Source organism: Ctenocephalides felis, unplaced genomic scaffold (genome assembly GCF_003426905.1).
Source record: "Ctenocephalides felis isolate EL2017-DRISC unplaced genomic scaffold, ASM342690v1 CF-g0.4_SCAFFOLD_02270, whole genome shotgun sequence".
NCBI lineage: Eukaryota > Metazoa > Arthropoda > Insecta > Siphonaptera > Pulicidae > Ctenocephalides > Ctenocephalides felis.
The window spans coordinates 8,619-24,156 of record NW_020538424.1 but is presented as its reverse complement, the minus strand read 5'-3'; the positions used below and the strand labels follow the sequence as shown (position 1 = coordinate 24,156).

General features: G+C 33.8%; 2 protein-coding genes across 2 annotated transcripts; one reads left to right on the top strand and one right to left on the bottom strand.

Annotated features, from left to right (window-relative positions):
- Positions 1-2,630: 2,630 nt before the first annotated feature.
- Positions 2,631-4,479, top strand: LOC113380629. Its single transcript, XM_026619796.1, has 2 exons — positions 2,631-2,849; positions 3,958-4,479. Exons 1-2 carry the CDS (start codon positions 2,631-2,633, stop codon positions 4,477-4,479), a joined length of 741 nt encoding a protein of 246 aa, XP_026475581.1.
- A 5,386-nt stretch (positions 4,480-9,865) lies between these two features.
- Positions 9,866-10,873, bottom strand: LOC113380628. Its single transcript, XM_026619795.1, has one exon. The coding sequence runs from the start codon at positions 10,871-10,873 to the stop codon at positions 9,866-9,868; it is 1,008 nt and encodes a 335-aa protein (XP_026475580.1).
- Positions 10,874-15,538: the final 4,665 nt, after the last annotated feature.

Genomic DNA, 15,538 nt, shown 5'->3' with positions numbered 1-15,538 from the left:
TCCTTTTAATGTGGTCACTATGACAAGAACAGTTTATTATAACTTTTCATTGTTATTAAAACAGAATGGTCCCTATGTAATAAAAAAATGAATAATGATCAAAAATCTTTTTTGTGGAAACCTGTACAATGGTTATGGAATGGGTGGAGGGCTGCTGATTGTATATTAATGAACCTCGAAAAATGAAGGCAGTCAGTGAGTTCAAAACCTCTTCAAATCCCAAAGAAATTAAAATATTCTTAGGATTATCAAGTTATTATAAGAAGTTCATAAAAGATTTTTCAAAAATAACAAATCCATTCACAAAATTACTAAAGAAAAATTCTAAATTTATTTGGTCCAAAATTATATTTAATACTTTGAGGGAAAAATTAATAAACCCACTAATTTTACAATATCCAAATTTTGGTAGGAATTTTTCAATAACAACAGATGCTAGTGGCGTAGCCATAGGTGTAGTTTTATCTCAAAATGTAAATAGTTGGGATCTTCCAATTTCGTACGTATCCAGAACCTTAAATAAAAGTGAATTAAATTACTCTACAAGGGATAAGCAATTATTACCAATCGTATGGGAAATCCCTTTAAATTATTTACTGATCACATGCCTTTATTTATATAATTGTAAAAACCGAATTCTCGACAAGTGCGTAGGAGACTAAAATTGAAGTAATTTGAATTTAAAATTATCTATAAAGCTGGGATAACAAATACAAATGCAGACAGTTTATCTAGATCTTCTTTTGAATTGCAAAATAGTGCCAAAGACATTCAGGAAGATACAAAAAACATTCAGGAAAATGCAAAATTTTCATATTTAACCGCTAAACTAACCGATAATTTTCAAACATTTTTATATACTGCAAACAGATAGATTATTTTAAATACAAATATAGTAGAAAACAATAATAATTTTATTTCTTCAATAACTAAAAGTACTGTTCGCGCCAGAATCTTCTTAGAAGTCGCCAGTTGATATTGGTAATAATCAGACAACCCCTTTTCTCTGGCAATCCGCAAAGATTTGGACGTAATAGCTGATCTGGCGTGTGAACAGTCTCTCGCTGTCTGGCTTGTCACGTAGGCCATTTGCATTTGTGTTCCGTATGAGTTTTGTTAAATTTTCCGAGTGTTCGATGTAGCTTGTGTTGTATTTACGTTATTAATTTCATCCAGTGTTTTTTATTGTGCTTCTATAGTCAAATCCTACCTCAGTATCCATTCATTATAGCGATCTGAGAGTTCCGAACTTGAAGCCGCCATCCGACTGGACCGCCGAGCACGTAGAGAACGTCGAATATTTTATTTAATATATTCAATTATATCAAATCCTTAAAATAGCTATTGAGTCAAATTCAATTAGCTATTCCGAAGGGGTCTAACCAACCCCCATCCGTAACAAGTACAACCAGCATATTGTCTTAAAAAATTATATTATTTTGATCAGCAATATATGCAAAAAAACTAAAAATCAAAATATTTTAATATTTGTATCAAAATCTTCAAATACATCAGAAAAATGCAAACATTGATTGATCTTTGTAAACATGAAACAAAAAAAAAACTTTATAGATATCCAAACATCAACTAATCATATTACATATTCTATATTTAACAATGAAGTTTTACAGCCTAAATTACAAGATTTTTTTTATTGCAATTTAAAAAATATTTGTTACGAGTAAAATATAAAATATTTGGCAATTCCTAATCCGCCAGTTCAATTCGTGATTTTGACGAGTGAACACCTAGTAGAAGTAGACTATTACGTACGTGATATTTAATAACACGGCAAGTGCTGTTGTTCGAGCAAATAATAATGGAGCGTTTCAAAAGTGTAAATACGCTTCTTTTTAATTTTAAAATGGCAGAAGGTCCCATTCTCTTTAAAAGTGCATATGTGGCTAAAAGAAATAATAGAAAGTGTGTTCGAAAATGTGTCTAGTATACACGGAATTTCAATGGAATATAAAATATTAAACGTAAAATTTAATAAGGAAGATATTGGAAGAAAATAAAAGAAAAATACGAAAAAAATCTGAAATTTAAATCGGAAGATAATAAAATTTACGAAATTGAAGTAAGCGAGCCAAGTAAACCGGCTCGGTGGATCAAGTTACTTAATATTCAATGGGAAATCTCGGAAGAGTATATATATGCGGCGACACTCAAGTACAGCCCTGCATTAAATACGGGCCTGCAGCATTTGGGAATGCGCACGCATCAAGATGGCCGTCTCAGGCCTGAATAAAAGAACCCGCCATCGAAGCAAAAGGCCAATTCTACCATTCGGCAGCCAGGAGAGATATACAGCACGATATAAATATTGTACCCATATTTCACGGCGAATAAACAATAACAAACTATACCAAAACTGTTTCAATTCATAAACTGCTTCATTGGTGACCCCGACGTGATATAATAGTTGGTGACGTGATAGAAGGTATATTCATCTACCTGTCGTGAGTAAAACAGAACAATAGTGAATTAACTTAAGTGTATTGAAGATTCAACAACATTTTTTATTTTATTTTTTTATAAGAAGTGTAATTTTCCTTTTTTTTTTTTTTTGAACATTCAGTGATATTTTTTAGTGAATATTTAATTTGTTTTTCTCAATTATTTGTGAAATGAGTGAAGAAGATAAGACAGTGAAATCCGAAAATTCCAACGACGCAAATGCAGGCGTATCACATGGAATTGCGAGGCCTATACCAACATTTTGGTATGAAAAACCTCAATTATGGTTCGCGATGATCGAGGCACATTTTAATCGATCACGAATAAAAACAGAAGATGTCAAATATGAATTTATATTATCATATTTAGATGACAAATTAGCCAGTGAAGTGGAAGATATTTATTTATTTATTTATTTATTTATTTATTTATTTAAATATATAGCCGACAGATTTCTCCAAGAGGACTCAAAAATACAATTATTTGACATAATTTATTTATTTTATTTTATTTATTTTATTTATTCATAAGCAAGCCGTAATCAATAATAATAGATATTATTTCAGGCTCTTGTCAAGCTTATTCATAGTTAATATTAAAAGGATAGTAATTTTATTATATAATAATCATAGTCGCTGCACGAATTTCGCTTCTGAAAAAAAGAGCTGAAAAAAAGCATTCAAACATTAAATACAATGTTCATCATCAAGTTCATCATATTAAAGTCTATTTGACCACTAGTCAAGCTCAAAATTCTTGCACAAGGTTGAAAGTTATACTCATTTAAAACCGTAAAAAATTTAAATTAATAAAATAGCAATAAAAAAAAAAAAAAAAAAAAAAAAAAAAATGAATAATGAATAACAATTAAAATATATACAAAATTACAATATATAGTTAGTAACATAAAATGCTAAGATATAATTTCATATAATGCAGAATGTAACAATAATATTTATAAACAGAAAATAATGAGATATTTGAAAGAAAATAAAAAGATTAACTTGTGCAGATGGAGATTATTTGATTAGGTGAAGTGTTGTGAATGTCTATTTCATTATTAATTAAGTTAAAGTTAGAGGACATTAGTAAAATTGGCGAATTTAAGAGAGAATTAGATTTAGGGTAGGATAATTGGAAAATAATTGTGAACGCGAAGATAGCCTTGGAACATTAAAGGATAGTTGATTGAGAATAAGAGGACAGTCTATAGAATTATTGCAAAGCTTAAATAAGAACATAATTGTACAGATAAATCGACGTGAGGCAAGGGAAGGAATACCAAATTCTTTTAGTAAAGTGTTGTGGTCAAAGCCACGTTCAGGGTAAATTTTATATGTTTTATAATAAAGGTATTTCAGAAATTTGCGCTGAACCTTCTCTATCGCATCAGAGTTGTTGATATGATGAGGATATAATAAAGATATAATATTAAATCCACCGAAAGTCGAGCCCTATACTAAGTTAAAGAAAGAAATAATACAACGTTTATCACAGTCACAAGACCAAAAGATTCGAAGGTTGCTAGAGCAAGAGGAACTGGGTGATCGAAAACCGTCGCAATTTTTACGACACCTAACATCATTGGCCGGTCCACTACTAGATGAGAACATTTTAAGAACCTTGTGGCTACAAAGATTACCTACGCATACACAACAAATATTAAAGGCCCATCCGACCATGAAAATTGAAGACCTAGCCACCATAGCAGATAGCATCGGTGAGGTTAACATCGCGCCAACAGTAGCCGCCACAAGCCTTACCGACAGTACAACGTCTGAATTATTAAAACGAGTAGAAGACCTAACAAAAATGGTAGCTGAATTGCAAAATAGACGTCCTAGATATCGGCATAATTCTCGTTCTAGGAAAATCTCGCGCACAAGAAGTTTTTCACGCCAAAGAAATGGTAGCAGGCAAAGATTTGATACGTGCTGGTACCACTACAAATTTGGAGACAAAGCTAAGAAATGCACGCAACCATGCAAAATGTCGGGAAACGAAGAAGACAGGCACTAGATGCGGCAAGTGTTTGTCAAACACATTCACGCCGCATGTTCATCTCAGATAAACCAACCAAAGTACAATTTTTGATAGACACAGGTAGTGATCTGGGTACGACTGTGTCGTATATACCCACGTATGTTTATACAACGCAAAGTTTTCAAGTCCGATTACAAACTGTCTGCAGCAAACAATACCGAGATCCGTACATATGGAGATATACAGTTGAATCTCGACTTAGGTCTAAGGCGCAAATTCATCTGGAATTTTGTTATTGCTGATGTGTCAACACCTATAATAGGCGCAGATTTTCTGTCATATTACAACATAATCGTCGACGCAAAGAATTCAAGATTAGTAGACGGTACTACAAACCTACAGGTAAGAACAATAAACAAAGGAACAGTACAAAAGGGAAGCATTAAAACTGTCAATATCAAATCAAAGTTTAGTGAAATCTTTAAAGAATTTCCTTCTTTGACGCGACCGCCAGGACTTCCACGACAAATAAAACATACAACAGTACATTATATCAAAACCTCTCCTGGTCCACCAGTGGTAGCACGAACCCGTCCATTAGAAACTCAGCTGTTAAAAATTGCCAAACAGGAATTTGAAGAAATGGTGCAATTAGGTACTGCCCGACCATCAAGTAGCCCTTGGTCATCACCGTTACATCTAGTCCAAAAGAAAGACGATACATGGAGACCATGTGGAGACTACCGAGCATTAAATGCAAGAACAATCCCGGATAGGTACCCAGTCAGGCTCATGAGTGACTACTCACAACACTTATCAGGTTGTAACATATTTTCAATAATAGACCTTAAGAAAGCATACCAGCAGATACCTGTTTACGATGAAGATATTCCCAAGACGGCAATTACAACACCTTTTGGTTTATTTGAGTTCCCCTTTATGACATTCGGCCTACGTAATGCAGCGCAAACTTTCCAAAGATTTATGGACGAAGTAACCAGTGGATTAGATTTTTGTTTTCCATTAATTGATGATATTCTAATCGCATCTAAAAGTGAAGAACAACATGAACACCATCTCCGTAGGTTGTTCCAACGTTTAGCAGATTATGGTATAGTAGTAAACCCATCTAAATGCATTCTAGGCGCTAAGGAAGTTACATTCCTAGGATACTGCATTACAGAGCATGGCACAAAACCCCCAAAAGAGAGGATAACCGCATTGTTAAATTTTCCAAAACCAAAAACTATAAGAGGATTACGGAGATTCTTAGGCATGATAAACTTTTATCGAAAATTTTGTCCGAATGCTGCCAGATATCAAGTAGATTTACAAGTTTTATTGTCAAAACCTAAATCGAAGGACACAAGCCAAATCGACTGGGATGAAAAGCTTACAGCAGCTTTCGAAGCTTGTAAGAAGAATCTCGCTGAAGCTACCTTACTAACGCATCCATTGCCTGATGCAGAACTTGCTTTATTTACAGACGCTTCAGACAAATCCGTGGGTGCAGTGCTACAACAATATACAAACGGTAAATGGAAAACTCTCGCTTATTTTTCGAAGAAAATTTCTGAAAAACAAAGAACGTGGCCAGCGTACTACCGCGAGCTGTTAGCAGGGTGTAAAGCATTTCAATACTTCAAGAATCAAATTATTGGTCGTAATTTCATTTGGTTCACCGACCACAAACCACTTGTGTATGTTTTTCAGCAAAAACACGACCGCCTACCACCAGTTCAACTCAATCAGATAACAGATATGTCACAATTCACGACAGATGTTAGACATGTGAGCGGGACCAAGAATATTCCGGCTGACTTGTTTTCTAGAATTGAATCAATCAGTTCCCAATTGAAAATTACCGAAATAGCAAAAGCTCAAAAGGAGGACAAGGAGCTTAAACAATATTTATCGATGAAAACTGCCTTACAACTTAAGAAACAAAGAATTCCAGGAACGAATTACTCCGTATACTGCGATACATCTCAAGGAAGAGAACGACCATTCGTACCTGTAAGTCTAAGAAAGAAAATTTTTGACAACGTGCACAGCCTAAGTCATCCAGTTGTTAGAGCAACAGTCAAAATGCTGACGGAACGCTTTGTTTGGCCAAATATACGGCGTGACTGCCGTACCTGGTCAAAGAATTGCATACAATGTCAACGCAGCAAAATAGGTAGACATACAATTACACCTTTACAAAAATTTAACGTTCCATCTGCAAGATTTCTACACGTACATATTGACATCGTATGTCCTCTACCAATTTGCAAAAGTGCGCGATATTTACTAACCTGCATAGATAGATACACTAGATGGATAGAAGTTTATCCACTACCAGACATAACTGCAGAAACTGTGACTTGGGCTTTTATTTTTTGTTGGATATCCAGATTCGGAACACCGGCAACAATAACAACCGACAGAGGAAGACAATTCGACGGAGCAACATTCCGCAGTATGGCACAATTTTGTGGAACAAAACTAATTCATACGTCGTCATATCACCCGCAATCTAATGGCCTTATTGAAAACATACACCGAACATTAAAGTCTGCCCTTATGTGCCACGAAAATGAGTCGTGGTTAGAAGCATTGCCATGGGTTCTATTGGGATTGCGAGCAGTGGCGAAGGAAGACTTGAAGAATTCTAGCGCAGAACTCACCTTTGGAGAACCTTTGAGACTTCCTGGTCAATTTTTTAAAGATCATACGGACATATCAACTACAACCGTCATGGATAATTTACATAGAATCTTTAGAAATTTAAAGCCACAGCCTACGTCATCTCATAGCCCGAAAAAGAGTTTCATCCATAAAGATCTGGACAAGTCTAGTCATGTTTTCATCAGACAAGATATGATTAAGCCGACTCTGACGCAACCTTATAAAGGACCTTACAAGGTTTTGGAAAGAGGAGAAAAGACTTTTAAACTGGACGTTTTGGGCCAGCCAAAATCCTTTTCTAAAGACAGACTAAAGCCTGCATACACGACTGCCGAAGAATGCACAACAGCAGAGCACGTCACATCTGAAAAATATACAACAAGACGAGGACGGCAGGTACGATTTCAGAATTACAAAGAATAATAATTTTCTTTCTTTTTCACCGTAGGGGGCTGTGCGGCGACACTCAAGTACAGCCCTGCATTAAATACGGGCCTGCAGTATTTGGGAATGCGCACGCATCAAGATGGCCGTCTCAGGCCTGAATAAAAGAACCCGCCATCGAAGCAAAAGGCCTATTCTACCATTCGGCAGCCAGGAGAGATATACAGCACGATATAAATATTGTACCTATATTTCACGGCGAATAAACAATAACAAACTATACCAAAACTGTTTCAATCCATAAACTGCTTCATATATAATATTATGTCAGAATATGGAAAAATATTAAAATATCAAGAAGATATGTGGGCCGGGTGAGGGAATAATTCCATGTTTAACTGGCAACAGAACAATAATCATGGAAATAAAAAAAGAATTACCAAGCAGAATTAAGATTAATGGTAAAATTACCACAATTATAATTAAAGGTCAACCCAGAAAATGATTCAATTGTAGAGCTGAAACCACTTAAAAATCAACTGCGCGGAGCCTTCCAAAATAGATCAAAGAATGAAGATTGTAATAGGAAAAGAACCGATTGGATACCATACGGAAAATTTATACACAACAGAACATAGATTTCAAGAACAAATTACGAAAAAAGAAACCGAAGAGATAGTAATGGAAAAAAATGATAGTAAAGAACATTCTAAAATAAATAAAGAAAAGAAAATGACAATAATAAATGAAACTTTATACGGAAAGAAAAAAAATACGGAAGGAGCACAAAATATGAAAGAAATTGAGAAGACGCCAATTAAATTTAAACGAACTAAAATAACAACACCAAACACAGCAGAAGTTATGAAGGAAGTTGTTGACAAAATATCCATGGAAACTGATTCGAGTCTTATAGATTTTCTCGAAGAAGAAGATGAAATTATGATAGATGACTCGCTTAAATATAACAAAGAATATGGTGAAAATCCAGTCCATGAAAACGCCTTCAAATTGAAAAAATTTAAAACATACACCACTACAATGCCTGATGACAAAATTAGAAATATTGCGACAATAAATGTAAATAGAATGAGAAGTTTGACGACAAAAACACCTTTGAGAAAATTTATAATAGACAACGATTTAGATATTATTTTTTTGCAGGAAGTTAATGAAATTGATTTAAGTTTTTTTTAAGCCATATCAAATCATAATTAATATAAATGAAAATCAAAGAGGCACAGAAATTTTAACTAGATTTGGATTAACAGTTAAAAACATTAAGATGCATGAAAATTCAAGATTATTAGGGGCAAATATTGATGGGATTAATTTTCTAAATGTATATGCACATGCAGGAAATGGTAAACGTGCACAGAGGGAAAGATTATTTGAAATAAACATGGCTAGTGTAATAGGCAGTAATAATACAAGTTTAGTTTTAGCATGAGATTTTAATTGCGTAACTGATGCCAAAGATCAAAAAGGTAAAGGAAATTTTAGCGGTGCTTTAAAAAGAGTAGTGACACAACTAAAATTAAAAGACGTTTGGGAAAATACAAATAAAAATAAGGTCGAGTATACTTTTATTAGAGGAAATTCGGGTTCAAGAATAGATCGTTTTTATGCTGATGAAGTTTAAATAAAAATATCGTTGATTGCAAAATAGTCCCAATTGTATTCTCAGATCATAACGCATAATAGGTCTTATTTTAACATAGGTTAGGTTTACTTACTAGCTTACTACTTACTAGTCATTTTATATCAATTAAGCATTTCTTATTTCAAATAGGTTTAGCTTTTTCTTCTAAATAGGTTGGGCTCACCTTCCAGATAGGTTTTTTTTGCATATATAGTTATAGGAATAGATAGTTTTTTTTGCATATATACATCGTTGTAAAGATATGCAGTTATTATAAGGGATAGGTAGTTTTTATATTGTTTACACTTATAGGGATAGGTAAATTTTAAGTTTTCAATATGAGTAGCAAAACCATCTGTTCACGTTGCTTTAAGCAATTTAACTGTAGTAGCTCCTTATATCGCCATGTTCGCGAGGTTCATGGCGAACAAAGCATTCAATATAAAACTACATTTGAATGTAGTTTTTGACAAAAAAAACTACATACTAAATTTTCTTTGAATATACATATTAATAAGTTTCATAGCTACATTCCCTGTGATCCTTCCGTAAATATTGTTTCTGATTCCCAATCATCCTTTTCAGTTGCCAAATGCCTTACATATCCAAATACCTCCCACTACACCCACCCCTGAATTCACATCTTACGATACCTTTTTTAATAATTTCAGTATAAATCCTCATACATCTCTAGCATTTCATTCCTACGCCTCTAATTCACCAACACTATCCACAACTTTCAACAATATTACTGTTAATAGTATTACATACAACAAAGTTTTCATAACTAGACTTTTGTCTATATATTTTTTCCGCCTTTCTGCGCTCTCTTATTAATTTATCACACTCCTCATCCCACCATACTGGTTTAGCACATTTAGCATTCAGGTCCCCATTTTTTATCGGAATACTTTTTCTGGCCGCTGAATTAATAGCATTTATGAAAAAATCATACGCACGAACCGGGTCGTTGCTATTAAAACTCTCCAAATTTTTTCCTATCTCTGACTGGTATTTTGTCCAATCGGCTTTTTTACAATTCCAACTTGGATTATATTTTCTTGTTCTTGGCACACCTCTCAACTTCAGCAAAATTGGATAATGATCCGACCCTAATGAATCATCACATACATTCCAGTCTATTCTGTGCGCAAAATTATGCGAACACAAAGAGATGTCAACTACTGACATATTATTTTTAAATTTTAAGGTAGGCTTTCCATTATTGAGAATATATAAATTATTGTTTTCAATAGCCTCTAAGAAATTATTACCATATTTGTCACTAAAATTACTATCCCATGAAAAGTGATGTGCATTGAAATCTCCACAAAGAATAACGGGTTTGGGCAATCGCGAAAGAAAATCATTCCACTCATTTACTGAGATATAATAATTAGGTGCAACATAAATAGAAATAACGTATAATTTAACATTTTCTACCATTAAGTAAATTCCACAACTTTGGCATCTTTTTGGATCCAAAGATCCTAAATTAATTGCTACCACATTATATGGCTGGTTACGATGCACGAATATCGCCGCACCTCCTTTTCCATCATCTCTGTCCTCTCTCACTATATTATAATTTGAAAATACATAAGTTTTCTCTTTCTGAAACCAGGTTTCAGTAATAGCCAAGATTGATATATCCTGACATGACAAAAAATATTCTAAACTACTTCTATTAGACATAAATGACCTTGCATTCCACTGAAGAATTGTTACATCCATTACAGAGTTATTCTTTAAATTTGTACTTGCCATAAAATCGATTTGTATTAATTATTTATAACTTTTTTAAATGTTATTATATATACACACTATTCTTGTCATGTTCTATTAAGTATTTATTAGTAATTACGACCGAAACTAAAGACATTATTGGTGCTGATTTCCAGCTCCACCCCGCTGTACATTCAATATCTTTTTCATGTCAAATATTAGCAATTTAAATTGATTTTCATCACCCGTACTGCAAATTTCCTTCATTAATTTCATAACCTCTGCAATGTTTTTATCTGAGTCTTTATACTGCTCACTTATATTCCGAATTGACCGATCTACGGTTACATGTTCCGAATTTGATTTTACACGCTTCCTAGGACTATACTTTGTTTCCAACTGGTTTTAAGTAACTGCTGCTGATACCAGCTCCTCCTTTTTATTCTCTGTGAAATTAGTCTTAATCTCGGACTTTCTGTTTATGGTTTTGAAACCATATCTTTTAGGTCTACTGATTGTGGCCACCTTTCCATTATCATTACGTTCTTCACCTTCCATGTCTGATAAGACGTCGAATCTATTAATGTGGTTTAAAACCGGGCCTGATGTCTGTTTATGATTTGTATTGGATTTAATGACTGGAAAGTCATTATTTTTATCAAAACTAACAAACTTGGATTTAGTCTTGCTAGCATATGTATCGCGTCGAATTAAATCTCTCGCTTCATGGTAAGGTATGTTCTGCATAGCCATCATCTCCTTAATGACTTTATTTTGCATGAAAATAGGACAAACCTTGCTATTTGCTGGATGTTCTCCTTTACATAATACACATAACAATTCAGACGCATCACAATTATCTTCATTATGTTCCCCGGCGCATTTCATGCATTGCTGTTTACTCCTACATTGCTCCTTGATATGATTGAATCTGCAACATTTAAAACATTGTACAATTCTAGGTATAAAAGGCCTAACTTCACATTTGACTGAATGAATAGCAACTTTATTTGGTAAGTCTGCTCTCCTGAAAATTATTTTAACACACTGTGCTTTATGTACACCAATATTTTTCGACCTCAGACATACCACATCAATGATAGGTATATCTGATTCTATCACATCTAGAATTTCTTCTTTTGTAAGGTTTGGGTCTACATCGAAAATTATTCCTTGTCTAAAAAGAACATATCTCGGTATATATGCTTTATATTTATTTTTATCTAGTACATTACACTCTAAAAACTTGTTTGCTATTTTCGCATTTTTGAATTCTAGCTTTATTTTATTTATTCCTATAGAAGATATTTCCGCTATCCCAAATTTATAATCAACTCCTGTATTGTGTATTATTTTTCCCAGAGACATAGGATGTAGCCTACCTATATTCTTATCAATGGATTCAATATAAACAATAAATGGTCCTTTGTCGCATGCATCGAATCTTGCTGCATTATTGACAGTGTTAGGAATATTCAAATGACTTTCCCATATTGACCTCTTCACACACTTCTGAGCTACATTGCATATTAATACTATCCATGTCATTACTTGACTCACTATTAATGGGAATACTCTCCATATTAATTTCTTCGCTTGATTCCGAATTAACTTGTATATTAACATTATTCACACTATTATCTGACGTAATATTATTAAATTCACTGACCATATTAATTACCTCACACGATTTTGAATTACCTTGCGTGTGTTCACTAATCATACTATTGTCTATCATAGTATTGTTCCCTCGTACTTCACTCGGATTACTTTGCACATTAATACTATTCATATCTTTACTATTATCTAAATTGTCGATACCAACAATTTTATCTCTTAAATTGACACTTCTTTTAAATATTTCTTCTCTAAGACTTTCTTTCGAATTTCTGTATGGTTTGCTTGATTTAACACTTTCTTTAATATTTTTATACGCTTTGCTTATTTTACCGGTACTACTCTTTTCCGACACTAATTTTCTCTCGCTACTATCAACACTAATTACATTTGCACACTCCAAATCCATGTTATTGTCTAAGCACGTGTACATAGCTCCTGCAATCGTCGAACCAATCACAGAGCAACTGCTGCTGACGCTCGGGTCGGGCGGTCGCCCGACAATGCCGTCTGACTCGGCAGACATTACGTAAGATAGGCTTGAATTTATAGAAAATATTCGATGTGTACCGTATGGCTGTCTCGAACGAACTGACTTAACATTTCATACAACAAATTTTATGCGTTTGAGAAGTTCAGGTGCATATAAAGCACCTTCCAAAATATTTACTCCATAGCAGAAGGTGAGGTATATTCTTCTAGCATCGAGTGGGGTAATGTTAAGATGGTTGTACATTTGGGACTGACTTAACTGAATATTGCTCTTGTATCTGCGGAATCTTAGATGATTGACATTTTTTTTTTGGACAGATTCAATTCTCTCAATCTGATATTGGTAAATCGGGTCCCAAATTACACACCCATACTCTAATATTGGTCTGACTAAGGTATCAAATAGTACACTTAGGGTATCATCATTTTGGAAATCTCCACTGTTTCTGAGCAGACCACTGAGTATACTATTTGCCCTTGACACAATATTGTTCAAGTGACCATCGAATGCTAGCTTTCTATCTATATATACTCCCAAATCACGGATACCATCCACCTGCAGAAGTATTTCTTCTGCTATGAAGTATCGATGATTAGAGTAGCTTTCACTGCCGCGACAAAATTTAATAACTGCGCATTTACTCACATTCAATTTAAATTTATTTATTTCATACCATCTAGATAATCGATTTAAGTCTTCCTGGAGTGCACACAAATCACCTTTGTTTCTTATGCTCCTGTATATTTTAGAGTCATCTGCAAATAAAGAAAACTCAGATGAGAAATCATTGCCAATGTCATTCCCAAATATACAAAATAGCAATGATGTAAGATGAGATCCTTGCGGCACTCCTGAAGAGACCGTACATTTATCTGATATTGAGTCAATTAATTTCACGCATAGTTTTCTACCTCTCAAATAGGATTCAAACCAATTATATAAACCAAATATATAATATAATTTTAATAACAAATTAAGTGGCCTTATTCTTTCCTCGTTGGCACTCCATCCTTTTATTCGCACATTCTCTAGAATTATCTTGCAATGATGCTTTTGTTTGTTGAACAAATAAACAAATTGTTAAATATTTGCCTTCAGCAATGTAGGTAATTTTAGTATTTTAAAACACAACACAAGTTTTATAGATTTATTATAGAATATAGATATTATTATACAGAACTTCATTAAAGGTAATATAAGGTTATGTGTTACTTTTCGAGTCCAGAGAGAGAAATGTGAGCTTGTAATAAACATTGAGGTCCTGTGTCTAGCCGGAAATATAGAGTCCATAGAATATAAGGTGGAACTCGAGAGATGTAGAGTCCATAGAGTAATAAATGTGATAGTATACACATAGAGGCATAAATGCGACGGTAAATAGGTAAGAGTGTCGGCGCATAACAAAATTCTATTCATAAATATTTCATGGTTACCAAATTGTTCATTTTCTATTAAATTCATAAGTTCTTGTCCTGCAAGTTTTATTACTGCATAGCAAGCCTCTTTATTATGTTCTGTGCTTGTTTGTGTACTTATTTGTAATCCCTCTAAACTTCTAAAATCTTCACATCTTTGAATCATATCCCTTTCTAACAATTCACGCTCAAAACCCGTATCTGATAGAAAAACTCTAACGCATGCGTGGATGTGCTTACAAATGTTTGATTGAATCATATACTCTCTACAACTGCACGTGTATGTATGAAAACAAATCTTGCATGGTTCACATCTCATGCAAGTAGTAGTATTACAAGTTTGGTTTTTTTTAATAACCACATATGGTGCCGCAGTAACATCTTTTGCTAATACATTCCATTGCGTATTCAAACTGGTTTATATAATATGATCAGGCAAAATTACTACACTTCTCATGTGGCTTATTCTTATATCTCTTTGCCTTGTTGATAGTGACATTCCATTCAATCTTCGCGTCCTTTGTCGAAAAGAATCCATTTCAAGGCGTAACACCATTTGAATGGCCTTAGCCATCTTTCTCGAGCACCTTCTCTTAAAAACTCAGACTTTTTATCTGATTATGAAAACTTTCCAAAAACATATTCGTGTTAATTCCTAATCCTTTCCGATAACAATACGCCCAAGCAGCTGCTCGTTTGCAGTAAACTTTCCTAAAATATGCAACAAATATCTTAGCATCATCGTCTGTCTCAAGTTCATTCAAATAATCATTTAAATTCCTCCAAAAATCTTCCTCATCCAAAATCATTTTTATTTCTATAAATTTCTGTTAAATTACTTCGCGTTTCTCTCTATTTTCTCTCTTTCTTGTTTGATGCCGTTCTCTTCCAGCTCCTGGACACATACCAGGAGCATAAAAGTTGACCATGCATTAGAATAAGCTGGAGCGTCATCTAATTATGCCTACCTCATTGGCAATTTGTTGAAAATATATTTTGCATAGAACTTCATCTTGTCTCTTTGAAAAACAAAGTGCTACTGGAATTCCGCTTCCAAATTCATCTACTACAAGTAAAGTATGTAGCAGATAGCCATAGCCATTGGTACCATGAGTAGCATCAATGCAAACTCTATCGCTACCGAAGTCC